This window comes from Poecilia reticulata, linkage group LG19 (genome assembly GCF_000633615.1).
Source record: "Poecilia reticulata strain Guanapo linkage group LG19, Guppy_female_1.0+MT, whole genome shotgun sequence".
NCBI lineage: Eukaryota > Metazoa > Chordata > Actinopteri > Cyprinodontiformes > Poeciliidae > Poecilia > Poecilia reticulata.
The window spans coordinates 5,698,341-5,726,284 of NC_024349.1; the positions used below are offsets into that span (position 1 = coordinate 5,698,341).

At 38.6% G+C, this 27,944-nt stretch overlaps 1 protein-coding gene across 4 annotated transcripts; it reads left to right on the forward strand.

Annotated features, from left to right (window-relative positions):
- The first annotated feature begins 463 nt into the window (after nucleotides 1-463).
- aclyb (ATP citrate lyase b) lies at nucleotides 464-27,848 on the forward strand. Of its 4 annotated transcripts, XM_008436634.2 has the most exons (30): nucleotides 464-624; nucleotides 3,174-3,355; nucleotides 3,597-3,719; nucleotides 6,110-6,172; nucleotides 7,402-7,592; nucleotides 8,124-8,203; nucleotides 8,310-8,440; nucleotides 10,083-10,201; nucleotides 10,404-10,540; nucleotides 10,800-10,861; nucleotides 11,562-11,679; nucleotides 11,942-12,096; nucleotides 13,509-13,602; nucleotides 13,808-13,864; nucleotides 14,258-14,287; nucleotides 17,005-17,146; nucleotides 17,851-18,019; nucleotides 18,097-18,201; nucleotides 18,389-18,585; nucleotides 19,295-19,376; nucleotides 19,461-19,571; nucleotides 19,650-19,777; nucleotides 19,846-19,939; nucleotides 20,034-20,188; nucleotides 21,659-21,809; nucleotides 22,880-23,023; nucleotides 23,866-23,979; nucleotides 24,238-24,320; nucleotides 27,073-27,149; nucleotides 27,218-27,848. In XM_008436634.2, exons 2-30 carry the CDS (start codon nucleotides 3,197-3,199, stop codon nucleotides 27,310-27,312), a joined length of 3,366 nt encoding a protein of 1,121 aa, XP_008434856.1. In that variant the 5' UTR covers nucleotides 464-624; nucleotides 3,174-3,196; the 3' UTR covers nucleotides 27,313-27,848. The 4 variants fall into 4 exon arrangements, with proteins under 4 accessions (XP_008434856.1, XP_008434857.1, XP_008434858.1 ...); XM_008436635.2 differs by lacking the exon at nucleotides 14,258-14,287; XM_008436636.2 differs by lacking the exon at nucleotides 13,808-13,864.
- The last annotated feature ends 96 nt before the right edge of the window (nucleotides 27,849-27,944 follow it).

Genomic DNA, 27,944 nt, shown 5'->3' on the forward strand with positions numbered 1-27,944 from the left:
AGTAGTATGATAGCATTGTTAAGAAGCAAAGAGAAAGTGAGAGGAGGCTGTAATAAGAATGATAAAAATATTTTTAAAATATGTTCCAGTATCAAATAAATAAAAAAACTATTATTGTCAAATAAAACCGCTTAGAAAATGTACAGTACATTTTCAGATTAGAACCTATTTAAAAAATAAAATCAGAAACAATCAAAACGTGCTTTTTGCAGACGTTCTGTTTATGGTTGTATTGCACATTTTAAGCAAAGAAAGTTAACCAAACCCAATTGATTTTAATAAATTTCGTGTCTAAAAATAAAACACAACTCCCATAAAAAGTAGGTCACCCATTTTGTTGGATTTAGTTGTATATTTTTAACCCTCAAATGCCAGTTTTAAAATCCAAAGTTAATGTTTGCAATTATTAATGTGGGCGGAACTCACGTCACCACGTGACCATTTTCCAGCCAATCAGACGCGGGCAGAGACGTGTAATCGGTGGCCAGATTATGGTTCGACAGGAGGTTAGAGCTGCTAACAGAAACTGGCTCCGGTATAAGGCGAACGGACAGGAAAAGCTGCATTAGTTGTGGCTGGGGCTCCAATCCTTCACTTCAGGCAGGTGTAACGTTTATTCTCAAGGTAAATGTTGTTCCTCAGCTACTTTGCTTTCGCCATATTTGTGTTTTTATCCTGGTAGTCTATGCTAGCTAGCCTGTCAGCACTTCGGGTTGTATGAATCAGGATGCTGAGAAGTTTGAAACACAGAACTACAGCCACTGACATTGACATAGATACACTGCGTGGACATGCTTGTTGTGTTTTTTGTTAACATGTTAAGGCTTAAAGCGGTAAATATGAAGTAATTCGCTTACAATTGTGAGAAAAGCAAGCCAACCTTACCTAAAAGTCTTCCCCAAACAGCTGCTATCTTTTTTGTTGTTCTTCCTTTTTTGTATATCTTTTTAGCTAACGGGGGGGAAAAAAGGCTAATGTGGTCATTGAGCTAGCCTGGCTTCCTTCTGAGTCAGTGGAGTGGGTGTGGTAGTCTGGACAGGAGCTTCATTCATAAAGCCTTCACTATGTGCGGTGCAGCTGGAGAAGAACTGAGGCATCCACGTTCACATCCACTGACCCCCTTTTTCTTCTTCTGTGGTTTCTGTGATGCTGCTGCCTCCGGTTTCAGCTCCCTACATATGAAGCGCATGTACAGTCGTTGAAATTTCACGGCTTGGTCGCTTCAGACAACAGATTGGACATGAGTATTATGAAAACTGGATCATCTGAAAGTTTGACTGCATTATTATATTATTATTATACTTATTTAGAAATCTTTTCTTGGGGGTTTTAAAAGAAGTCGCCATAAAATGTTATCAGTGACACAGAAGCTGAGTGTATTCAAGTAGCAATAAAAACTTCCTGGACTAATTTGAGATACTTTAAACCTTGCCCTCCCAGTCACCAAATTAGTTTCTGTCATTAAGTTTGAGCTGTAAACTTGGAGCCCAGCGCTGGCTGAAGGCAATTTGTGCCACTATTTGTACAAGTCCAGGTGACCAAACAGGTAAGGCTGGATACTGTTACTGGAACAGCAAGATAACCAGTGTCAAGTGCTGTTTTTCAAAATAATGGTCTTTTTTTTCCCTTTAGGCTGTTTGTGTGGGATTATAAGTGCTGTTCAGTGATTTGCAATGAGAAATTTCAGTTTTTCTTCCTACCTCCATCTTGTACAACTAAGCAAAAATATTTAATAAGTGATTGCATTTGAGTGTTGTTTTTCTTGCTTAAGATAAAAATGCTCAAAATTGTGTGAAATGGTTGGATTGAATTATTACATAAATGTTATTCTTGTAAAATCAGCATATCTTGTTTTCTTATTCTAACATTTTTATCTCATTTACTCAAAAAAAMCTTCTTAAAATATGTGTCTGGCATACAAGAACATAATTTTGTCTGTAGCTTTCTTTACCAAAAACATGATTCTTTCAGCTGCTGCACTGTAAAACATTTGAAGGTGATTTAACTTGTAAATTAGAGTCCACCTGTTTCCTTGAAAATGCAGTTTGACAAGAAAATTGTTTTGGTTTCAACTCAGAAATGTTGATTTAACAAGAGACAAGTTGTCTAAACATTGTTTTTAAGTTCATGAATCTTGAATTGTGAGTTTTAACTTTTAAACCAAATAATTATTCCACAATATGCAAAAAAAAAAAAACTGCCCTCACCTCATTGAAGAGCCACATTTCTCTATTAGTTTCACTCACAATATCAAGTTAAAATTTTAAATACTTGTTTCAACAAAAACATTATCAAAATTTCTGATCTGATCATGAATTTTGTTAAATATCCCACTGAATTCAGCTAAAAAACATTTAATGTGAACAGAACATTATCATCAAGTTTTAAAATAAAACAAGAGTCAGATCGATTCTCTTCACAAAAACATGCCGCTAAGCATTTTAGTTTTATGTTTTTATGATTTTGTCATTTTTACTCCAGGTTGTCATGTAGTCAGAATCTCATTCAGGCCTTTATCTAATAAGAATAACTTTATAAAACGCTTCTGATCAAATTACAAGGAGATGAACAAAAATGTTACCACATGATAACTTATTTTAACTTAACTGTAATTTCTATCAAGTCATTATTGTGTAACTTGAGGTTGATGATTTAAATAATCCAACGGATTAAAACATTTAGTTCTTAAAACAAATAATCCAGTGACGCTCCAGTGTTGGACGTGTTATTGCAGCATTCCTCCTGACCATGTTTGGTTTTGTAACTGGATTCCTCGCTGTTTTTGCAGGTGCAGCAGTTCAGTTCAGCAGTTCATTCGAAGGACCTTTTATTTCCCCGATACTTTATTATTATCTAAAACATTGTTGTTTGCACAGAAATCGACATCTGCACTTCAGTGCTTTAGGAAACATGTTAGAAGTACTTTTTTCCTCGTATTTTGTTTTTAAACAAAATTTTTCTGCAAAACACTCAGTTGTCTTGTGTATAAAACATGCCTTGCCTTTCAAGCAGTTTATTCTCTTTGCATGTTTATAATTTTGCTTCACTTAATGCATGTATTGGTCCCTTTTTCATTTTAAAGTCTCTGGTTCCTCAGTTTTTAATAGTTTTATTGCTGTTGAAAATACCTAATGTTGCAGAGACCTAACAGTTTTATTTTTCTTCCCCTGAAGTCCCTGTGCTCTCCACTGGTACGATGTCTGCGAAAGCCATATCGGAGCAGACGGGGAAGGAGTTCTTGTACAAATACATCAACCAGTCAGCTGCTGTACAGAACCGTGCCCGCTACGTTAATGTAACCCCTGCGACCGACTTGAACCTCCTCGCACAGCAGCATCCGTGGCTGCTGTCTGAAGTAAGTCCACTTGTTCAGGAAGCTCCTGTTTCTTTTTGTCATTTTGTTTCAGCCAGCGAGTGAAATCACACGGCTCCCGGAGTCTCATGTTCCTAATTTGCAGGACATTGACTCAGTTCATGTCCAAAAGCCTTTTATTCTGCTTGTGTGAAACAGTTGGAGACTTGTTTTCAGTTCATGCTGGAGCCACTAGTGTTTATGCGCCTTTTCCTTGATGCTTTTCTTCTTGTTCCTCCTGCAGCGGCTGGTGGTGAAGCCGGATCAGCTGTTAAAACGGCGTGGGAAGCTGGGGCTGGTGGGCATCAACCTGGACCTCCAGGGAGTCAAGGAATGGCTTAAAGGTCACCTCATGAAGGAAATTACAGTGAGTCAGCTGTTCCCTGTCTGACTTAAATGGATGGTGACTAACCTAACAATTAAAGAAGCAGGAAATCTGCCAGTGAGAATTTATGGGTCAAATAAACTAAAGATAATTAAATTGGTTAAATGGATTTTAGCTGATTCCAAGATATGTTCATGGGTTTTTTTTTAACCCACCTGTTAAAATATGGAGATGGCCTTACACTGTGTGTGAGAGAGGAGTCTGCTACTTTAAAACAAACACAAAATAGTTAGAGGTAAGATTTTTAGGCTCTCTTTAGCATCTTTTGTTAGCGATTAAATATTGTAGCATCAGTAAAAGTGAACAAATATCCCATTAACCCTCGCATTAATTCTTCCAAAAAGTTACCAACATTTCCAAATGCAGCATGTTGCCTGTTGGTTAAAAGAACATTTTTGGTGTCCTCTGGTCAGCCTTCCTGTTATCTGCTGGAAGTATCGCTCTCTTAACTCTCACAACCACAACAAACCGATGTTTCACACGGTGTGGTTTGTTCTCAAATATCTTCTCACACAGTAATCAGGGCTCCTGTGGTTATATAAATATTTCTAACTTGGCATCACAAAAGTTTGATTACAGAAAGACATAAAAACAATCAAAGTCCTGGTTGGACAGGTATTAATATTTTAACAGTTTAATGGGTTTTATCAACACATTCAGACACAACCGGCCCTTTAAGAGCAGTCAGATTTTTGACATGGCCCAAAATGAACCCGAGTTTGACTCACCTGCCTTAAACTTTGCCCTCCCAATCACCATATTAGTTTCTGTCATTAAGTTTGAGCTGTAAACCTGAAGACCAGCGCTGTCTGAAAGCAATTTGTGCCACTATTTATAGAAACCCAGTTGACCAAACCGGTAAGGCTGGATAAGTATGAAACTGGAACGGCAATTTCTCCCAGATTGAAGAGCAACACCTCACCATTTCCTTCCTTCCCCCGTCTACCTCCTCTAACCAAACTGTTTAGTAAGCACATACTTGCATATTTGCATTTCAGCTTTGTTTTTCCTGCTTGGGATAAACGGTCATAAAATTGCTCGACAGGGGTGATGTCACACCGTGTGAGAGAGGAGTCTCAAGAGCACAGGAAGAACCCCGAAATTATTTCACTGTAGCAAAACATCATTTTACCAGCACCTATTTACGATGGAAGCAACTAGGCCTGTCACTATAATTAATCTCACAATAAATTAAAACAAACTCCGTCATTTCCATTGTCATGATTTATTGTTTCTCTTTTTTTTCTCTCTTCCTGCCAAAAACTGGATGATAAAAGTTCAGTTTGCTGCTTTGGTCTTGTTGTTGTGGGGAAGAAAAAAAAATTACCCAGCGCTGTCAGGTGAAATCACTGTCAGGTTTATTCAGACATTGTGTTCAATACACTCACAGCTTCTTCTGGTGAGAGTTCACAAGCATTTCATATAACATGATCAGCAGATGTTAACTTGTAGTAATTTTCCACCACACTCTCAACAAGCCCTTTCTTTTTTTTTTCTTTTTTTAAAGCAAATTTTGTTTATGAAGACTTCAAAATTCATTTTGTTTATTTATTTTGGATATTTAAAATGTTTTCCAGTTCCAGTGTCAAATGTTCACTGGAATTTAAAGGTTACTGATCTTTGAGGATGTGTTTTTGCATTATTATACCATTATATTACTTAAAAATGGTCTCAAAACAGCAATATTATTGTTTATTGCAATAACTGCTTTAACAGTTCATCATCCAGCAGAATTTATCTTGACAGTCCGAGAAGCAACACTTAACGAACAAATAAACTGATGAATAAAAAGCATCACAGACACAAGAAACGATCCCATGTTGCATCAATTTACAGCCCTAATAAAAACATTTAGAACCCATTTATAAACTAAGTTTTTAATTAATTCTGACTAGTTTACAGTAACTCTGCGGTTAGTCAGATTAAAAAATTGTAATCGTTTCACAGCCCTAATAAAAAATACGACCTTTGTACCATCTGAAAGTGTCATTTTCATTAGATCACACTTATCTGTGAATATCGGAGTGTAAAAGTCCAACGGAGACACAAATTAAAACGAGATCCCTGGTAAATGTGGTAAACTGCAGGTACCAAGTTGTGTTCAACGCGGTACGGATAGCGCTCCATTAGCGGACGAGTTCCTTACATATGATGCAATCCAATGCCGGGGTCGTTTGGAGCTGCTCAGTCAGGAGGTGGGCTATTCTAGTCCACCAGAGATCCACACATACCAGACCGGTTTTCACTGATGCAAGACTCTCACTTCACCACACATGGCTGGCTGCTTTCCAAGGGTTGCATGTTAACTTCCTGCTCAATTAGCCTCCTTTACAGCCGGGCTGAACTAACCGGAGTGTGTTTGTCTTCGCCAGGTTGGAAGGGCAAAAGGTGTGCTGAAAAACTTCCTGATTGAGCCGTTTGTTCCACACACACAGGTAAGGAATGCTGGGTACTCTAGACGCCGAGTCGTATTCGGGCCACACCCCGACGACGATGAATGCTGCTTGTAGCTGATTTATAGGTCAGGACAAGGTCGCGCTAGTCTCTTTTGTTGCCCRTCATTTTGACTGACAGTGTCAAAAATATTCCGTCATTTTCTATTTTTATCCGTCAATTTTTAAATGTTAACATAGGATATATATTTTCCAGATCCTACCACACATTAATCAAGCATAAAAAAACAAAAAAAACACTGATGGAACAATGAAATGAAACGTCAACTCTTAAATGATGAGACTCCAGCAGCGTTTCACCTGCTGCGATCTGAACGCACAGCCTCACAACTTCCTCCTGGTGGCGTCTGGAGAATCTGCGCTAATATTTAGATTGGACCTAAAAAAAAAAATCCAATCTGAACCCAACCTGAGTGACTGATTTTAATTAGAGATCATTTATTTTAATTAGAGAGATAAACCCGACTTATTATTTTAATTGGGATTCTACTGCTTTCGTTTTTAGCGCTCCATTTGAAAAAGCWGYRTAACTTCTCCCGGCTCCATTTTGATTTTCGTTTTGGTGCAGGATAAGTCGAGCGCAAATCTGACAGGATTTTATCTCCGCAGCTCGATCAAAGCTGTGATCGTTTATTACAGTCTAACTCATTACTTTATTTTTTTTAACAACTGTCTACTTCTCCTTTTAAGCTGTAAATAAAGACAATGTAGCGTTTTCTCTGCTCTGTACTGTAGGATTGTTAAACTTGCCACTTAAGCCAAAGTCTGAAATGGGCTTTTTAACCAGACTCGCTCCAAAGCGTCTTGCCCGTAACTATCCAGCGTCAACAAGATGCATTTAGTTCAGCTTCTGTTGCAGATGGTATTCAGAAGAGATGCTTTTTGGTATTGACTGATTTAGTTTTCTCAGCGCGATGCTCTCTATGCTTAAAGTTTAAAGTGTCCCGTGCGTCTGCAGAGCCAGGGGAGTGAACTGCAAACTGTCAAAATGATGGACGAGCTTCAGATTTTTCCGTTAACTTTAAAAAATAAAGACCAGTTAAATATGGAACAGTTAAAGCGACCGCTGAGTCAGGATTAACAATTACTCACAGATCTCCTGAGATGAACAAACAGAGTTGAAAGCTGATGTTCATCTTGACTTGCTCCATCATATCCTGTCCAAACACGGTGTGACGTGTTCGTTTGCTCACGTGTTTTAACCCGTTCAGGATGAGGAGTTTTACGTTTGCATCTACGCCACGCGTGAGGGCGACCACGTACTTTTCTACCACGAAGGCGGAGTGGAGGTGGGTGACGTGGACGCCAAGGCCCAGAGGCTGACCGTCGCCGTGGACGACAAACCGAGCGACGCCCAAGTCAAAGAGCAGCTCCTCACACACGTTCCCGACGACAAGAAAGAGTACGGACAAGTATTTGTGTCAATATTTACACTTTCTCTTCTGGGGAGTAAATATGGAATGCCAGCAATACCGAAATTTGTGTTTTGTTGGTTTTTAGACCAGTGCTGAAGGAGTTCACGGGTTATTTCTAAACGGTTCACAGCTGAAAATAAATTTGACACCTCACCCATTTCCTTCCTGTCTTTCTTTGTAATCTTTTGCTTTTGAGACGCTTTAAAAAGAGGAGCTGTTCCCCGTGAATGTTCTGGTGTAGGGGAAAAAAAAAGAAAAAGGAAAAAAAAACACTCAAATGTCAAGATAACCTTTACATCCAGTAAATACGGAGATTCCCAGCCTTCACTGCAGCTCTTCTTTCCTGTTGGGTTTGACCTTCAGTGGTAGATTCAACCAAACATCTTTAAAATATCTTTATCTCTTATAAACAGGAGATTTATGGTCAATGGTGTTCTCTTTAAGTTTCACATACTACCAAAACCTTTCACTCCTACCCATTTCTTTTGATTTTTATCTTTTTTCTCTCTCTCTCAAAGTGTGCTGGCCAGTTTTATTGTGGGGCTCTTCAACCTGTATGAGGACCTCTACTTCACCTACCTTGAGATCAACCCTCTTGGTAAACGTTGTATTATCTTATTTAGATTGAGTAAATCACATTTTTTTTGTGACAATTGGTGGCCAGAATGTAAAAAAAAAAATTGTAATTTCACTTCCCTAACCAGTCGTCACAAAGGACGGAGTGTATGTCCTCGACATGGCAGCCAAAATTGACGCTACAGCCGATTTTATCTGCAAGTCGAAGTGGGGTGACGTGGAGTTTCCTCCTCCGTTCGGCAGAGAAGCATACCCAGAGGTGAGCTCAGCTATCCTCCTCAGGTTCCTACCTTTGCTTCACTTTCATCGTTTTAACTATTAATGACTACCGAGGTATCGGGTGCTTATTTGTTTATTCATCTTCTGAGGAGACTTTTTTATTTTACAGACACTAGTAAGATTTAGGGTGCATTCACACCAGCCCGATCTAGTCCGCTTTAATCAGCCTCTAATTTAGGGGTGCATCAGTTTATCGGCCAGCCGATTTCCTTACTTTTGGGAGATCGATGATCAGCCAATTTTTACATATGAAGCCGATCTTATCCACTGATCTTATCCACCTCTGCAAAGGTCTAAGAATCAACCACTGTCCTCTTTTGCTCTCCAGTAAGGAAGGTTTGACTGACAGACTGGCCCACTAATTTATGTCTGCAAGTTTATAAGTAACAATAATGACCCCACTGTTGCCAACTCAACAACTTTCTTGCTATAATGAGCAACATTTTGGACAACAACAAAAAAATTTAACAGCCAAAATCGGCAGGTTAAGCTTTTTAAAAGATCAGTAATTGGCGATTACAGAAAACTGGAATCGGTGCAGCCCTACTCTAATTTGTTTGTCTGGGAAGTCTGATCTGTTTTTTGGGAGTGTGAATGCAAATTTGAATTCTAATGCGGACCAAAAACGGCTAACTCTGATCCGCCTAGGAACCTCTGTCTCGGTCCGATTGAAGTGAACTGTGATGCGGTTTGAAGGCAGTGTGAATGCAAGCGGAATATATTTACTCTCTGCTCTGCGGGTTAACGGAGATGTTGTCGGTTTTCATGGCAACTGGTCTGCGTGCGACGCGGAGAGCGAATATAAATGATTTAAAGTTGCTTTACCTGTTAACTTATTTCCTCTTTGCTGTGGCGCACTGCAGCTGCTGTAATTTAAAAAAAAAAAAACCTTTAATAAATTACAAAAACTGGATTAATTGCCTCGTTTGTTTGAACAGTCATCAAATAGGATGACATGTTTCATAAAGTGAGTCATGGTTTGTCACATTTTGACAAACTAATTTTAACAGCGGCAATTATGTAATAAACTACTGGCCAATATAAAGGAGCAATTTGCTTGGTCCTTTCTTGCATCTTGACAAAAACCAAACTGTTTATAGGTTTATATCAAGGGAGAATACTTACAAACATCGGCAATATTCTCAGCTTTAATTTAAGCCATATTTTATAGAAATTGGATAATAAATAAAGGCGCTACGATCATTTTTGTGACGGATTCCTGCTCATCCCGCAGTGGAACAGTCTGGTTTTGCGGACATGATTCAGTGACTCGCAGTAATGGCGCCTGCAGGAGCGTCGCTAACGTTGGCGGCTAACAGGATGTCCAAACCAGTAATGTATACCAATGGAGGAATCCTACAACCGCTAAAATCCGACACCTCTCCGTTTTTGTTTACATGTTGTGAAGAAGGAAGTGGGGCTCGTCTTCTTCAGAGGTTTTGTGTCGATTCCTTCAGTAGTTCTTGGTGCAGCGCCCCCACAGGCGACGGGGGGGAAACATGTTTTTCAGTTTGGGTCGTTTGACTCGGTGCAGCGTGAATGTGAACTACAGTTCTGAAAATGTAACAAATGTTTCTCAGTAAATGTCTCCATCTTTACTGACTTTTTAAAAATAATTTCAGGAAGCCTACGTCGCAGATCTGGATGCAAAGAGTGGAGCCAGTCTGAAGTTGACCCTGTTGAACCCTCGAGGCAGGATCTGGACCATGGTGGCTGGAGGAGGTGCCTCTGTGGTCTACAGGTAGCTCAGTCACTTTATGAGCTTCTTTATTTTTCTGGTAAAACTGCACATAGTTTTACATATTTCACATTTTGTCCGTCCTCTTTCTGGCTTGAAATTTGAAAGCATCTCAGGCTCGAATGAGATTTGTTTACAATTCCTGCAGCCCCTTCACGTTTTTATCATCTGTTGATCCGCAACTGAATGTTTTCTTTATTTTTAGCGACACAATATGCGACTTGGGTGGCGTGGATGAGCTGGCCAACTATGGCGAGTACTCCGGTGCGCCGAGTGAACAGCAGACCTACGACTATGCAAAAACCATCCTGTCTCTGATGACTCGAGAGAAACATGTTGAAGGTAAACACAGATGAAACTTTAGCTGGTTTTCTAAGTAAAGTAAAAAAAAGTGCTAGAGTTGAAACGGCTTTAGGGAAATCAACCTGTTTTGGATAACCCAGATATTTATAATTGATAAGTGGGGAAAAACTTTCTTTTTAAATAATTGTTTTCCTGAGATGTCAATATTCAGAGAGTGGATGTTGCTTTGCTCTCTGCATTTTAGGTGTCAGATTACATCAAAAACATCTTAGTTTTTAATTTATTTTTCTCCCTGCAGGGAAAGTGCTGATCATAGGAGGAAGTATTGCAAACTTCACCAACGTCGCAGCTACATTCAAGGTAAAACATGTTAACAGAGTTGGTTATATCAATCACTCTTAGATCTTGGATCTTCTGTCATTTTCCCTTTTAAACAGAAGAAAACTGCAGTTTTATCTCTTAAGAAATATCATATTTGCCAAATTAGAGAAGTTAAGTCTGTCGCAATAAGCAATTAATAAATTAATTGCATGATAAATAAAAGAGCTCAATAATTTAATTTCTTTTTTTTTTTAATTTTGTTTAGAGAAATCGTAATACATTTTATTTATAGTTCCAGTTGTTTGGTTTTTATTTATTTATTATTTTGGCTGTTGTGCTTTGGATATTTAAAATATCTTCACGTTTCAGTGTAAAGTGGTGTTTATAAAATTAAAGACGTTGCTCTGTGAGAGGCCGAACATTGCACTACTTGAAAATATTCCAAAACAATTATTACTGTGACAGTTTATGGCCTAAAGAGATGTGCAACTTGTATGAAATATTTTCCAGCAGCATCAGCCATTTTGGTAAACAAGACCTCTTGAGCTTGTTCAGTTTTTCATCAGAAGTGTTGATGTATTTTGCATTTGATTTTTAATTCTTTAATGAAAATGATGTGCTACTTTCTGTGGTTCATCAAACAAAATCTTAACAGTTTATATTGAAATCTGAGTTTACTGTTCTTGAAGAGGTTTAATGTCTTTATAGATTGAACTGCTTTCACTTCTTCCTCCCTCAGGGCATCGTCAGGGCCATTAAAGACTACCAAGGTCCCCTAAAGGAGCACGAGGTCAGCATATTTGTGCGGCGTGGCGGGCCCAACTACCAGGAAGGCCTGAGGGTGATGGGGGAAGTAGGTGAGTGAAATTCTGCATACATTCTCAAAGATTGAAACCAGCAATCAGGTGTGTAGTGATGAACTCTGACCCGAACCTTCAGAGTCACATGAAGACGTTTACAAAGTCGGCCTTCTATCACCTGAAGAACATTTCCAGGGTTAAAAGGACGAATGTCTCAGGGAGATCTAGAGAAACTCATCCATGTGTTTATCTTTAGTGGTTCTGATTACTGATGACCTGAAAACGTATCGTTTCTTTGTTTGTTGTTTTTTTTTTAAAGGGAAGACCACAGGTATTCCTATTTATGTGTTTGGAACTGAGACTCACATGACGGCCATCGTCGGCATGGCTCTGGGTCACCGGCCGATCCCCAACCTGCCTCCAGTCGCCGTCCACACCGCCAACTTTCTCCTCAACGCCAACAGCAGCCCCATGGTAGGTTCACTTCCTCTCCATAGCTTCCTATTGGTCGGTTATTAATTAAATGGCTTTTATTAATTGTTAGTCTGTATAAAAGTTGACGAAATTAGCATTATACAATATACAGCTGTGGACAAAAATTAAGAGACTTAACATTTCGCCATGATGTCTTTAGGTATTTACAGTGATGGTTTGCTAATGCTAACTTTTTTCACCTCTCAAACATGCAGCTCTGGAAAAAATGAAGAGATCACTGCATTGAACCGCATTAAAACCTCCTGGTTTTTCCACCAAATATTGATTCTGAACTCTTGAGTTAAAACATTAGTATTGTTGTTTCTAAATGAATATGAACTTCTTGTTTTCTTTGCATTGTTTGAGGTCTGGAAGCTCTGCATCTTTTTCCTTATTTTAACCAAATAAATACTACATTTTTGCTTGGTATTTCAGAGACATATTGTCAGTAGTTCATAGAATAAAATAACAGTGTTCATTTTACTCAAAAATGTGTCTATAAAGAGTAAAATCAGAGAAACTGATCGTTTCAGGTGGTCTCTTAATTTTTTCCAGAGCTGCATATTTAGAAAAAAATCATCAAGCTATGGCTGATTCCAAACATTCAGCTAATATTCAGAAATTCATGTTTTCCTCCTGCTTTCTTGTTGCTTTATGTTTCACTTTGACTCTGATAACTCGGCTTGCCCTTCAAGGTTGTTAGTTTAAAGGTTTGCATTGCTTTGGATGTCATAAAGTTTAATGACGATCGCTTCAGCTGCTTTTCATCCATCTGAAAAATGAAAGCTGTTTGAGCATAAAGCAGCACCAAATGGAGTCTCTGTTTCACTGTGAGGTTATGCAGTTTTGCCACTTTTTAAAACATTTTTGGACCTTGCAAAATGAGCATTAGACATAAAATCCCGTACAGTACAAAAACGACATGAGTTCAGTCTAAAAGTCTTGTCCATCTCTAATTTATTTATTATATTTATGTAGTAACGCAGTTTACCGGTGAGCTGTTTTTGAGAGAAAAGGTTATCAAAAATCTACTTGATGGTATTAAACTCTGGTATTTACAAGATTTTCTGAATCCAGTCATGCAGGTTTAATCTTTGACATGTATCATCCTTGAAACCAGTTTGTGCAGCTTTACTTTGTCCAAACAAGAACAGACTTGTTACATATTAAGCGATCTTTCTTTTATGTTGCATTACACCATGAGGAAACTTTACACAGTAAACTTTTTATTTGTTTATTGTGCAAACTGTTTAAAATGAGTTGCCAAAATGTAGTGCATCATTTACTCAGGTTTAAAATGAAGCAGTCGGTACAATCTGAGTGCAACTGGCTAAACTTTTCTTAAGACTCTGGTGTTGCGCTGCTCTTTTCATTCTGGTTCCATTAAATCGTTCCTCCCTGCTCTCTCTCAGACTCCGGCTTCATCAAGAACGGCTTCGTTCTCTGAACCCAAAACTACAAATGACGTCACCCCGCCCAAAAAGTCAAAAGCAGGCCTTCCACCAGGTATTTATGGCTGAACCAGTCCCACATATTAATCACTTATAGGTAGTTGTCTGTAATTTATCTCGCTTTTTTCCCCTCCCCATTTATTTTTTTTTTTACCTTTGCTCCTTTATCCCTGCAAACTGTTTTTGTATTGTTACCCTTTTTCTTGGTTTTGCTGCTCCAACTGTCCTCATTTATGCTCTTCCATGCTTGTTTCTCTAAGAATCTCTTCATTCTTTACTGTGGCCTCTGAAGAATGTGGTCACAGATGGTTGGAAAGGTAAGTTAGAGGTGTGCCATGCTCTCACTGCGATCGGCTGCATTTTTAGGCTTCACATTTACACAGTGGTACCCCTACTTGTTAAAATCGCCTCATTTTACTATTAAGKTTCAGAAAAGTTGCTAGTTATATTTGATGCCAGCCAGTAGATCTAGTTTTTTAATTGAATCTTTTAGATGTTGCTCCTTGCAGCAGCAGAGAGGCATGGCCTGTAGCAGCTGAGCTTTGCACACTCTTTCCTCTGCTGTGCTTTTAAAGGGTGTGCTTGCAAACATGACGCAGTTCCCACTGCATTTTAGGAGTGTTAATGAGTGCAGTAAAGCCAGACTCAATTCTTTTTGTTTTTCTTTCTTTGTTTTTATTGTCATTATTTCTGTCCCTGTGGTGTTGCAGAAGCTCAAGCTTCTTCGGTCTGCAGTGGAGGTATGGATGGATGTGAGAAACCTCCAGCCCCCCAACCCTTTTGTTAACCTTCATTTGCCCCCTTGCTTTCTCTTTATCCTTAAACTGACCTTAGGTTTAACTTGAATGTGAAAAAAATAACACACTCCTCCACAGATTAAAGTTTAATGATTGAGTTTTTAATGCTTAGGGAATCATTTTAGAAACTATAAAAGAAAGTTGACCGAATTAGTGCAGAAAACAGGATGTGGTTTCTTTAAAGAAGCAGTATGTAACTTCTATAAAAAAATATTTGTTGATACTGTCACTATGTTGACAGTTTAATCTGTGGAAAAAATCAAGCTCATCTACCTGTTCTGAGTGCCAGCTAGTAGCAACCAATCAGAGCCAGGAGGCGGGTCTTAACGCTGTCAATCACCCTATGTATTTTTCATTTTTTTTAAACGTACTGCAGCTTTGAGACAGTATCCCCCACTAGTCAGGCATTATGAAAAATCTATAAACACTTTTATCTATCTAACTTCTTAAAGATCAGATATAAAGAAGGTAAAGAATCTGGAGACTGATTATTTTTTATTGCTGCATGTTGTATGCGTTCGATCATGGACATTTTAATGCCAATTGTGGAGCTTTTTAAGATGCATTGAAATAGACTTGATTCATGTAAAACAGAAAAACAAAAACTTGAGTGCTTAAGTTTGAATTTATTGTGAACATTGTCAAAATTATGCGTACGACTATTATACACCCTTACTGAATTTATGACAAAAGTTCCTCTGCAGGTTTTACTTTAAACACACATTAACTGTCATCAGCAAGCTTATGATATAATTAAAAATTATTAGTTTAGCCACTTTTTTTTGTTGATTTAAAAATAACATTTTCTGAAATTGGGTGTTTGAAGAGGACATAAACAAATTCAATGGATTTTAGTTTCTGAAAAGCAACAAATTTAAACTTTTGCACCAGTTTTTGATTAATACTTGAAATTTTTTTAGAATTTTGCCCTGGAATTAAAAAAAGATTGATATATAACTAATTACTTATAACCTTCATCATAATAGTGAGAGGATCTGAACCAACTGGATGTGTAGTCATACTTTTCAAACGGCACAGTTATATAATGCAGTTTATTGAACACTAATATGACATGAAGATAAAAATAACACCTTGGATATGTCTCAGAGTATTGAAAGTTCTCCTGAGCCTCTCATATTTACATTTTTACGGTTCTGTCTGGTTGAATGTTTTTAAACCTTTTTAATGAATGGTGGCAGCATGAAACGGTGTTTTATTTGTGCTTTAGAGCGGCAAAGCATTATTTAGCTCACTCTGCTTCTTCACAACTGCAAATTAATTTGATAAGTTTGCAAATTATATAAATTTCCCAGAGGTACTTTGACAAAATATAATATAATTATGTAAATTAAGACATAATCCAGTGATTTGAACAAGCTTTGAAACGTAACGGAGGAGGAAAATGATTAATTTGTTCCTTAAAATGCTACCATTGTACGTTCAATTATTTACCCAAGGAGCTTTAAGATGGTAAAGATGTCTGTTTGAGAGGAGATGAAACTGATTCTACCAGAACAAATGAAATGTAAGCTCTGAGAACCGTCTGGTTCCCTGCTAACTCGGCTCCAGCCCTCCAAGGGGGCCGAGTTGCTGACGGAGCGAATTCACCTGCACTGATGCAGAAAAGGGGTAGAAATGTCTGAGGGGAGAAAATGTAATTTAACAATATTGCTCATTTATGATTGTGGCGTCTCTAATGAATCCCAGGAAAGGTGTGAATAAGGCCACGTTCACACTGCAGCCGAAGTGACCCAATTACGACTTCTTTTTTTTTGTTTTCTTTGCCGTAATGCGACCTGTATCTGATCTTTTCATGACAGTCTGAACAACACAGGTCGGATTCTTTTCGAATGCGACACGGATCACTTGGATATCCGATTCAAATATGACCTGAACCTGAATGTCCAGGTCGCATTGATCCGACCTCAACGTCATTAACACTCAACGAGCGCCACAAGCGGGAAGAAAAACAACAATGGCGGACTATAATGAGGATTATAGTCTTCATTATAGTCCGTATATAATGAAGTCAGCATGTTGATGATAATATGCTGCTCCGGTCGGACAACAACTTTAGAATCGTAAGCTAAGCTCCACCGTTAGCATCCATGTTTACTTCCTCAAATACTGAGCATTCCTTCTTCTTTATGGCGGTTGGCAAAACCCTGAGCACGCTGACGTCATTGCGCACTCTACTGCACATGCAGGACACTTTCAGGTCGTTTGCAGTTCACACTGGAGATCACATACAAGTCGCCTATATTTGTAAGTATAAACGATCACGGCACAAAAAAAATCCGATTTGGAAAAAAAACTGGAATTGGGTCACTTCAGGCTGCAGTGTGAAAGTAGCTGTGTTTTGTTGTATTTGCTACATAAATGATTGAGTTAAGAATGTCTGGCGGTTGATACAAATTCCATTTTGAAGATGGCTTTGGGTGTGAAATTACTTTTTGAAGTGGTTTGCTGTGTTGGTGCGGTGTTTTTCTCCCACCTCCTCCACGTTTGTCCTCAGACTGAGATCCCTCATGTTCTGCTTGTTGACGTTCCCATCGCTGCAGTTTTCCCAACTTACCTCGACTCCCGTCCTTTTATAACTGGCTTTGCTCCTTTTTAAAATAACAGTTTGAATGTTTATTTTATTTCTTTTCTCCTACAAGCCAAAGCAACCACGCTGTTCAGCAGTCGCACCAAGGCCATCGTCTGGGGCATGCAGACGCGCGCCGTGCAGGGCATGCTGGATTTTGACTACGTGTGTTCCCGAGACCAACCCTCCGTGGCTGCCATCGTTTACCCTTTCACGTGGGTTTCCCAGCATGCTCCAGTTTATAATAAAACAAGTAACTGTTTAGCAAGAAATGGAGTCTTGTTTTATGTAAATAATTCCTTCATATTGGTGAAAAAGCGCTAGTTTCTTTGGCAAAAAAATTTACTTGGAAAAATCGCTTGTTATAAGTGAAATAATCTGCCAATGGAACTAGTGTTTTTCTCGAATGCGAATAGTATTTTTTCATTAATATTAATGAAATATTTACTTACAATTAACTTGCAAGTAACTTTTTAGGAAGACATAGGAGCTCGTTTTATCTTATTTCAAGAGCACTAAGACTATAAACTTGACCAAAATACTTGGTAAGATTTTGTACTTTTGCAGTGGGGTGGAAAACTTTACAATCTGACACGGCAAACTCAGAATGAATCACCGCAGTTGAACTAAAAACCATTTCAACTTGAAGATGTAATTTTATTTTAACAATACTTCTTTCTTCTTTTTTTTAAAATCATGTCCTGTTTTTGCATTTTGGACATACCATGTAGAAAAGATGACACCAGGACAGATTTGCTCTACAGAAAGTATCTTAAGCTGGTATCCTAATTGTGTGATTAACTTTATTTTATCAACTCAAATCAACAAAGTATAATAACCAACAGCATTAAATTTCAATTAGAAATGCTTAGCAAAGAGTTGCAAACTTTATTGAAGTGAAAACCGTTTTGTATTTCAGTGGCGATCACAAACAGAAGTTCTATTGGGGCCACAAGGAGATCCTGGTGCCTGTCTACAAGAACATGGCCGACGCCATGAAAAAGCACCCCGAGGTGGACGTCATGATCAGCTTCGCTTCCCTGCGTTCAGCGTACGACAGCACGCTGGAGGCCATGCAGTACCCACAGGTACCGTGAGAAGCTGTGAGTAACCGAATATTCAGACAAATGTGCATCAATCTAACGTTTGTCTGGGATGTTTTCAGGTTCACACCATCGCCATCATAGCTGAGGGCATCCCAGAAGCTCAGACCAGGAAGTTGACAAAGATCGCAGACGAGAAAGGCGTAACCATCATCGGTCCTGCCACGGTACAGAGCTTAAACTCGCCAAACATGCCAGTTAAAAACCAAACAGGGTCTAGAACTGTGTAAAATCATTTTTAGTCTTAAATAAAAGCAGATTTTCTAACCTGGGTTCTCCAAAAGGTCTCAAATTTAAGCTATTTAAACTCTGAGAAACCCTGATTGAGTTGCTATGTTGCATTGTGAACCCCAGGTTGGTGGGATCAAGCCGGGTTGTTTTAAGATCGGCAACACGGGCGGCATGTTGGACAACATCCTAGCATCCAAACTGTACCGCCCTGGGAGCGTGGCGTACGTGTCTCGCTCTGGAGGCATGTCCAACGAGCTGAACAACATCATCTCCCTCACTACAGATGGCGTTTATGAAGGCGTAGCCATCGGAGGAGACAGGTACAGGCACCTTCTTTTAAATTATCCTTGAACAAGTTAAGAGAGGTCTACACTGCAAAAACACGAAATCTTACCAAGTAATTTTGGTCAAGTTTCTAGTGCAGATATCTTRGTACACTTAAAGTAAGACAAACTAATTTAAAAGAAACTTTTCAGGAAGATATAAAGGCTTGTTTGAAGTAAATAATTCCTTAGTATTGATTTTTTTTAAAAAGTTCTATTGGTAGATAAATTAACTTATAACATGGGGATAAATGTTTTGTTATAATTAAATAATCTGCCAATGGAACAAGAACTTTTTCATCAATATTAAGGAATTGTTTACTTGCAACAAGCTTCTATAAGTTGCTGAAAAGTTACTTATAAATGAGGTTTAGCTTATTTCAAGTTTGCTGAGATATTTGCACTAGAAACAAGACCAAAAATACTTGGTAAGATTTTGAGTTTTTGCAGTCTTAAAAAAAAAAAAATGTGTCTGTTATGGAACTCTTCTGACGTTGCTAGGTAACGGACTGGGGTTGCTAGGTAACGGACTAGGGTTGCTAGGTGAGGAGCAGTGGCTACTAATTTGCAACTTTATATTCCAGAGGTTTTGTAGAAGCAGTTGAGACCCAAATGGACGTATAAAAATGTGAATTTTTAATAATGGGTGCCCTTTAAAAGTGACAATTGAAACTTGAGGTGGAACTAAATATTTTTTGCTGTCCAGATATCCAGGCACTACCTTCATGGACCATGTCCTGCGCTACCAGGACACTCCAGGGATTAAGATGATCGTGGTACTGGGAGAGGTGGGAGTCACTCCAGTAGTTCCTCGTGTTGATTTGATTGTTTGCGGCAGCCTCTCATTTCTATAATCTTCCTCCGTTTCTTAGATTGGAGGCACAGATGAGTACAAAATCTGCCAGGGCATCAAAGACAACGTAATAACTAAACCCGTCGTGTGCTGGTGTATCGGAACATGTGCCACCATGTTTGCTTCAGAGGTAAGTTTTAACCGTATTTGCAAATAAGGTGGCTTTGGAGTGAAAACTGGGTTCACCAGGTGATGCTGCCACCTGCAGGTTCAGTTCGGCCATGCGGGAGCTTGTGCCCACCAGGCGTCGGAGACGGCAGTGGCCAAGAACCAGGCTCTGAGGGACGCCGGCGCGTACGTACCGAATAGCTTCGATGAGCTGGGCAACGTGATCAAGTAAGGAATTAATCATTTTAACAGCACTTTGTTTTTTGGGCTTTTACTAACTGTATGCAATGGAACAGGAGCGTTTATGATGATCTGGTGGCCAAGGGCACAATCGTTCCTGCACAGGAAGTCCCTCCTCCAACTGTACCCATGGACTACTCCTGGGCTCGGGTGAGAAACCTTCAGCACTTTGATAATGAGTAAGCTCAAGAATTTACCAGTGCAAAGTGTTGGAATGCTTCTTTTATACCTTTTTTTAAACCAGGAGTTGGGCCTGATCCGTAAGCCAGCCTCCTTCATGACGAGCATCTGTGACGAGCGAGGCCAGGAGCTCATCTACGCCGGCATGGCCATCACGGAGGTGTTCAAGGAGGAGATGGGCATCGGAGGAGTTCTGGGCCTGCTCTGGTTCCAGCGCAGGTTGGTGTCATGAAAACCGACAGAAAAAGTGACGTTTGTCTTTTATTTTTCCTGGTTTGTTCCCAGAACAGAGTCCCAAAAGTCTGGCATTTGCTCCATGGAGGGGCTTTTCAGGAGAAATATTCCAGACTTGATCCTGTGCTGATTGGATATTAATATTAAATGAACAGCTTGTGTTCTGATTCCAGTTTTTCCTGCTTTCTCGTTTTGCCCCAGTCGGTTTTATGTCTCCCAGTTTAGCCCCGCCCACTCGACAGCCATCATGGCCTCACCTGCCTGTTTACCTGAGGTTATAAAATGTGCCCTTCCCATTCGTCTTCAGTTTAGCTGGTTTGCCTCACCTAGCATGCAGCCGTGTTTTCTCCACCCACCAGTTTCTTTTGTTTTTGTGAATTTATATCTTAAAAATGGCTCAAAAAATAGACTGAGCAGGGAATTAATCACATAAGTTGGGATGAGCTCATAATTTCATCATAATCCATTTTGTTTATGGTTTCAGCTGCAAATGGTTTCATTTATTGGTTTTGGTTGCCGTCTGTCTTCGGTTATTTAAAACATCAACCAGTTCCAGTGTTAAGTGGGTCTGAGCAACTTAAAGTTTTATTATGATATTTTGTGGTAGTATTGTGATAAAAGTGACAATTGGAACAATTTACTTCTTTGTTTATGCAACTGTGTGACTGTTGCTGTGTGTCACAGCAGTTATAGCCCCAAAAACACAAATACGGCCCGTTTGAAACGCATTTTTTAGGACGCCAGTCATAAATAAGTGTGATTTGTATTACTAAACTGTGCAGTACTCCATTTTCAGATTTATTGACGCTTTTATTAAACAAATGGTGGAGAAAAGGGTAAAACTGGAGTGTTTTAAACATCATTAATTGTAATTTATTGTGGCAATAAATTGAGGTTCTTTTCACATTTTGATACGTCCACAACAAGAAATCTGTAATTTTGAAACTAATATTTTATTCTGATTTTTAGTTGTTGTTTTTTTAAGCAAAAAAAAAAAAAGAACATCTAAAACTGCTTTACTATTTTCCCTTTTGTTGGAAACGGATACAAGCAACACTCTTTAGCCTTAAATAAATCCAAAAAGAAAAACTGGCAGAGCAAAAAATCAACAAATGTTTAATTTTGTCTCTCCATCATATGATTTTCTATTTGCAAATAGTTTTCAGCCCAGTAAGGAAACATCTAAACAAAATTCTTATAAGTTTATTATAATAAACGATACAGTAAATGCCCAACCCTAGGGTTAAGTGTTCTGCACAAGATTACGTGTTATTGGTATTTGAGAGCGTACTTTATGCCGTTCTCAATATATTAATTGAAAATTATTTAAATATTGTCATTCGCAATAACTACTGGGACARTTTATCATCCTGCAAATTTATTATCATGTCAGATTTACTGAGAACTGGTTTGGACGGAGTGGAGATGTGATCATTTAAAGCTGTTTGTGTTCAGGCTGCCGCGCTACGCCTGTCAGTTCATCGAGATGTGCCTGATGGTGACGGCTGACCACGGACCCGCCGTCTCCGGCGCTCACAACACCATCGTCTGCGCTCGCGCCGGCAAAGACCTCATCTCCAGCCTCACGTCTGGGCTGCTCACCATCGTCAGTAACATCTCGCATAATCTCCAACAATTACTGAAATATTTCAACTTAAAATGTGTCAGAAATATCCCTTTGTTTATCACACTGGGTCACAAAAAAAAAATTGGTTTTGTAAATTGTCTGGGTTTTTTTGTTTTGTTTTTGCATAATGTCATTTTTGGCTGAATCCAAAAATGACATAAATTTTTCTCGGTCAGGTTTTTATTCTAATTTGATTTAGAAAAATCCGATCTTTTGTGACGACATCAGTTCATTTCTGTTGATATTTCTCATCCAAAAAAGGTTTTAGGAGAAAGGAAATTGTTTTCTAACGGAGTGTATTAAAACCCTTTATGACCCAAGTTTCAAATCTCCGCCTGGATATTTTTGCTTATTTTAATTGTACAGAGTTCCTTAAATGTCCTGTGACTAAATATATATTTGCCCATTTATCCATAACAACTGGAACTTTCAATATTTAGCAAATTATTTTCACAATTTACCATCTATTAAGAGTTCCCCTCAGATTAATTTCACTTCCTGCTACAGCGGGAGTGAAATTACCGTAATAACCCGATATCGGCTGGAAAGCGCAACGTCTCCCCTTTCAGAAACTGTTGGAATATTTCAGATAGCGCAACGTGAGGCGGGTTTACCGTACTGCAAATTTGGCTGGATTGTCGCCAACACATTCAGCCTAGAAGGGTTAATTAAATGTTACAAACTTGGATTTCTGTAATGAACACTCATAAGGGTAAGTACATGTAAGCTGAATGTTGCGTCTTCATTGCGTAAAATTAAGTGCATGAACTTCCGTTTCTTCGAACGCCTCATATGCTCAGCAGCAGCAGGGAAATCTCTCTAGAGTCCAACATGACGGCATCCCAAACTAATATGTAGCTCAGTTCAGAAAGTTGACCTGATTGTGCAAAACCAATGTGATTTTTGGATCCAGCGCATCACAATTACCCTAAAACAGTTGAAAAATTCCAGACAGTTTTTGTAAAATTTCATTTACATTTTGTGTTTTGCTTGTAAGAGCATTAAGTTCTGAAATTTTCTGCTAAAATAAAATCTATCTCTGTGGTCAGGGGGATCGTTTTGGAGGCGCTCTGGATGCAGCAGCAAAGCAGTTCAGCAAGGCGTTCGACAGCGGCATGCTGCCCATGGAGTTCGTCAACAAGATGAAGAAAGACGGGAAGCTGATCATGGGCATCGGCCACAGGGTCAAATCGGTAAGCACTTCCTGTTTTCAACAGCGCTCTTGATTATGACTACTAGCTACGTCTGTCACAATAATCAATAAATCAATTAATTGCATTATAAATTAAAACAAGCTCAATTTCCATTGGCATGATTTATCATTTATCTCTTTTTTTCTCTCTTTCTACCAAAAACTGGGTGATAAAACTCTTCACTTTCTTTTTAGTCTCATGTAGCCTTTTTTTTAAGGACAATTTTGTTTACAAAGACTTCAAAATTCATTTTATTTGTCGTTTTGTTTATTTACTTTGGATATTTAAAATGTCTTCCAGCTCCAGTGTGAAATGCTTATTACAATTTAAAGTTTACTGATCTTTCAGAATGTGTTCTTGTGTTTTTGCCATTGCCACTATCAAGGTTTCCCTCAGTGTAATATAAGCCTGGCGGGTCACCAGGCTTTACTTCTGCTCCCACCAGGCTAAGTGTTTAACTTCTTTTTTTTAAGTCTTTTTAAAATGTTTTCATTTTTTTAAGACTTTATAGTTGGTGTTCAGGTGTTGCTCTCCCAATCTTCCAATAACACATAATTATCAGGTGATATTTTGAAATTTCCTGTCAATTTTAAACATTTTTTCTCTCAAAAATGAGATAAAAAATGAGGAATGACTGCTCTGGCATCCACCCGCTGGGCTTAGCAGGTTTTCTGGGGGAAACCTTACATTATATCACTTAAAATTATCATTTATCGTAGTAACTTGTGGAACAGTTTGTCGCCCAGCAGAATTAATCGTGACAGACGGTATCAATGGTAATTTTGATGAATCGAAGCGACTGTTTCAAACGGAAAACTGAATGCAGTTCATTTTGTTTTCAGGTCAACAATCCGGACATGCGAGTCCAGATACTGAAGGACTTTGTGAAGCAGCACTTCCCGTCGACCCAGCTGCTCGACTACGCACTAGAGGTGGAGAAGATCACTACTTCCAAGGTACTTCAGGAATAAATATACGTCTCATTTGGTTTAATTGACATTTTGATGCTGAGATCTATTGAAGGAGAATGTATTCTTGTTTTGTATAAAATAAAATCAAGAAAAAGTCATGTCCTAAATTAACTTAAAATGCTCAGTTTAGCATTGATTGAAAAGTTTATATCGGATTTCTACTGATGTACAAACTGTATCGCTTTTATTCTTTTTGAACCAATAAAAACTGCCGTAAATAAATGACTCTTCTTTTTCTTCTAGAAACCCAACTTGATCCTGAATGTCGACGGTTTTATTGGCGTTTCCTTTGTGGACCTGCTCAGAACCTGTGGAGGCTTCACACGGTGAGACGATACGATACGATCCTGATCGAACCAGAAATCAAACTCCAGTCCTCAGGGGAACGTGCCCTTCGGTTTTTAACAGCGTCTCTGCTCAAATGCAGCCGCTTCAAATGGAAATGCAAATCAAGCGACACAAAATTCTGCAGAGGTTCTGCAAATGAACGATCTCTTAGTTGTGGTGTTTTAAACATGCAGGATGCCGACCCTTCAGGAGTGACTGCAGTAAACAAATGCAACATTTTTCCATCAGAGGAACAGAATGTGTAGCTGCAGGTTTCTAATCTGAACACAGGCTCATCTGCAAGATTTATTTTGTTTTTTCTTAAATTGTTACATGTCTCATATTTGTCACATATTTCTCTTTTTACATTTTTATTACTTATATGGCTGCAAATACTAATTATTTTAATAAAGGATTATGTTTTTATGAAAAATAATTTGCACATTTTCATTTAACCATTTAAGCCTTTTTTTATATGGCATTAGTAAAACATTAAAAGATGGAACAAAACAATTATTCAGTTTCTTTTTAAATAGGAAAATACACATTTTAGTGCCTAAATTGTACCAACATGGGATTCCTTCAGTGAATGTTTGATCATTTTATTAGCGAATAATATATTTTCAGCTAAAAAAAGAAAATGCTTTTAACACCAACATGTGGGAAAAACTCAACACTTTCTGGTTGACTTGATGGCAATACAGTGTAAGGTTGGTGATTCACTCTTTGAGGCTGCGGGCTCCCCACGAATGGTCCTCAGCCCCGTTAGGTACCCCAAAGGGTATGCAGTCTCACTCGAGATCAAGAGCCACCTTGGGCAACAGGGACTATCTTTTATGGCTGGTGTATGGTGCTTGTGGTGTGCTCCAGGGCGCCACCTTTTGGTTTGTATGTGCTGTGTGGGCTGCGTAGAATATGGCTGGCATATTCCGGGGGGTGCAGTTGCTTCATCTGAGCTGGGCTCAGCTTGTAGTGAATTGTTATGTTGGTGTTCATAATCCAAAGGAGGAGGAAATGGGAAGTGGAAGGAAAGAAAACGAGGGGGGGGGGCGGAGAATGTAGAGTGATGGTGGTGGGGGAGGAAAGGTTAGGTTTAGGTGAGGTTAGGGTAAGGTTAAAGATTAGGAGGGGGAGGGAAAGTGGGGGAGGAGAAAAGTCTTGGGGGAGAGAGGGGAGGCAGGAATGGAGGGGTGAAGAAAAAGAGTGGGGGGAGAAGTATAGGTAGAGGAGGAATGTAGTTTTTCACTTAATTCTAGTGGGTTGGGTAAGTTTGTTTTTTGTTGTTGTTTGAAGAGGAATTAAGTAAAAGATTTAAGTTCCGTTTTATTACTTAAGGGAGGTTTTTAGTTTTAATGGTTTGAGTTTTATCTGTTAAGTTTTAGTTCTCTTTTAGATTTGGAAGTAGTTAAGTTTTTTTTAATTTTTCCTCCTGAAGTAGGGTTTGTTTTTGTTTTAAAGGTTGTTTTTTTTCTTCCACTAAGTTTTTTTTTCTGTATGTTTTAAAGGGTTTTTAAGGTTTAAGCCCTGAGTGTTTTTGTTTACTGGAGGAGGTTTTTGTTCCTATAGATGGTTTTATTTTCCACAAATTCGTTATGTTTTTTTGGAATACTAGTTCTTTTTGTGCAGGTTTTTGTTTTTATAAATTGCTTTTCCGACTTTATTTGGACTTTTGGGCTGAACGTTTTCCTATATCGGTTTTTGTTTATTTAAAATGGTTTATTTTCCCAGTTTTTGTTTTGGATTTCTTAAATGATAGTTTTTCTGTTATTTTGTGAATGAAGCGGATGCAAGCGGGGCTCTAGGTCCCCTTGAGTTGAGACAACTGTTCCTGCTTTCTTTCTGTGAATGGGTGATTTTTAATTTTTTTTGTACCAACCAACAGATAATAGGACATCAAAAACTGCTTGACAAGTTGTTGTTGTTGTTGTTGTTGTGTTGTAACAGAATTTGAACCAGGTGAAGCTAAAACTGCCACTTGAGAGTTTTTGGTAGAACATATTTACAAAGGTTTTTTTTTTTTATCTTAAATGCAAAATGTTTTTATTATTTTTGTAGTTTTGGTTGGAGTGTGTTCTTTCAGCAAATGTTCTCCAATTAATGATTAATTGATCACTAAATTAGTTTCCAATAACTGATTATCAAAAATAATTTGATATATTGTTTCAGCCCTTATTACTTAACATAAGTAGTATTCTAAAATTAAACTAATTCTAACCAAATAAATTTCCCGCCTGCTGTGAAATGTTTTTTGTAAATGTTTCTACCAGGATGTGTTGGAAAAATTCAGATTTTCCACACATTTTTTCCTGTAGCTCGGGGAAAATACCTTTATAAATACTTTAAAGGCTTAGCACCACAACACATTAAAGATCTGCTGTTGTCATGGCAACCTCCCAGACCTCTCGGGTCTTCTGGTTCTGCTCTGCATTCCCAGAACCAGAACCAAACATGGAGAAGCAGCATTCAGCTTCTACGCACCACAAATCTGGAACAAACTTCTAGAAAACTGCAAAACAGCTGAAACACCGAGTTCCTTTAAATCCAGACTAAAAACCCACCAGCTTGGAGTTGCTTTTGGAAACTAATCACAAAATGTTAGCAATCAATAATCTGATGTGTAATGATGGTAAAAGTCGATGTTTAAATTGTTGACTTTGTGTTTTTATGATGTTTTGTTGCTGAAATCTGCCACACGGATAAAATTTGACTTCGATTCCTGCGTTTCTCACCTGATTGTTAAACCGGCTCCAGGGACGAAGCGGACGAATTTGTGGAGATCGGCGCTCTGAATGGGATCTTCGTTCTCGGCCGTAGTATGGGCTTCATTGGTGAGTCCCGTTCAATAATGATGATTAAAAAAAAACGCTACCCAGCTTCAAACCTTCCTCTTCTTTAGGGCATTACCTGGACCAGAAGAGGCTGAAGCAGGGTCTGTACCGCCACCCGTGGGACGACATCTCCTACGTGCTTCCTGAACACATGTCCATGTGAACATCTCATCCTGGCGCTCGCTGACCGGCGTGGCGGTTTGGGAGAAACGTTGATGGGTTGGGGAGCCATTAACGTTACGGTTAACGGCCGCCGCTGCCGCTGGGGGAGGGAATGTTGAGGTACGCACCAATTAAGGATCTGTTTAGGCATTTTCATTTTACTTTTTAAAAGGAAAAGGGGAGACGGATATTTTTAGATTTAGTTTTTTTGGGATATTTAACAAATTTAGACATGTAACTTATTCTTTTTTTTCTTTTTTTGGGAGAAAAAGGTCAACCCAATGGACGGCACGAAAATAAAAATCAATAGACTTTGAAATTAAGTAGAAAAGCAGAGAGATCTGTTTTTGGGGAGCTGATTTAAAACATTGTATTTCCAACTGGCTGGAAAGTCTGGATGGTTAAATTGCATGAACAGCAGCCAATGTTAAAATCTGTTCAAGCTCAGCAATACAGTAATGCTTTTTATAATTCTTATGCACATTAACCATCATTCACTGTAATTAGTTTTTCTGCGTCAGGCTTTTTTTTTTTTTTTTAAACAAGTGCCGAAGTGAGCTTTTTGGTTTTATTAAGCGCTGCACCTTAGCAATTCTTTTTCTTTTTTTTTTTTTTAATCTTCTCCAGATTTAT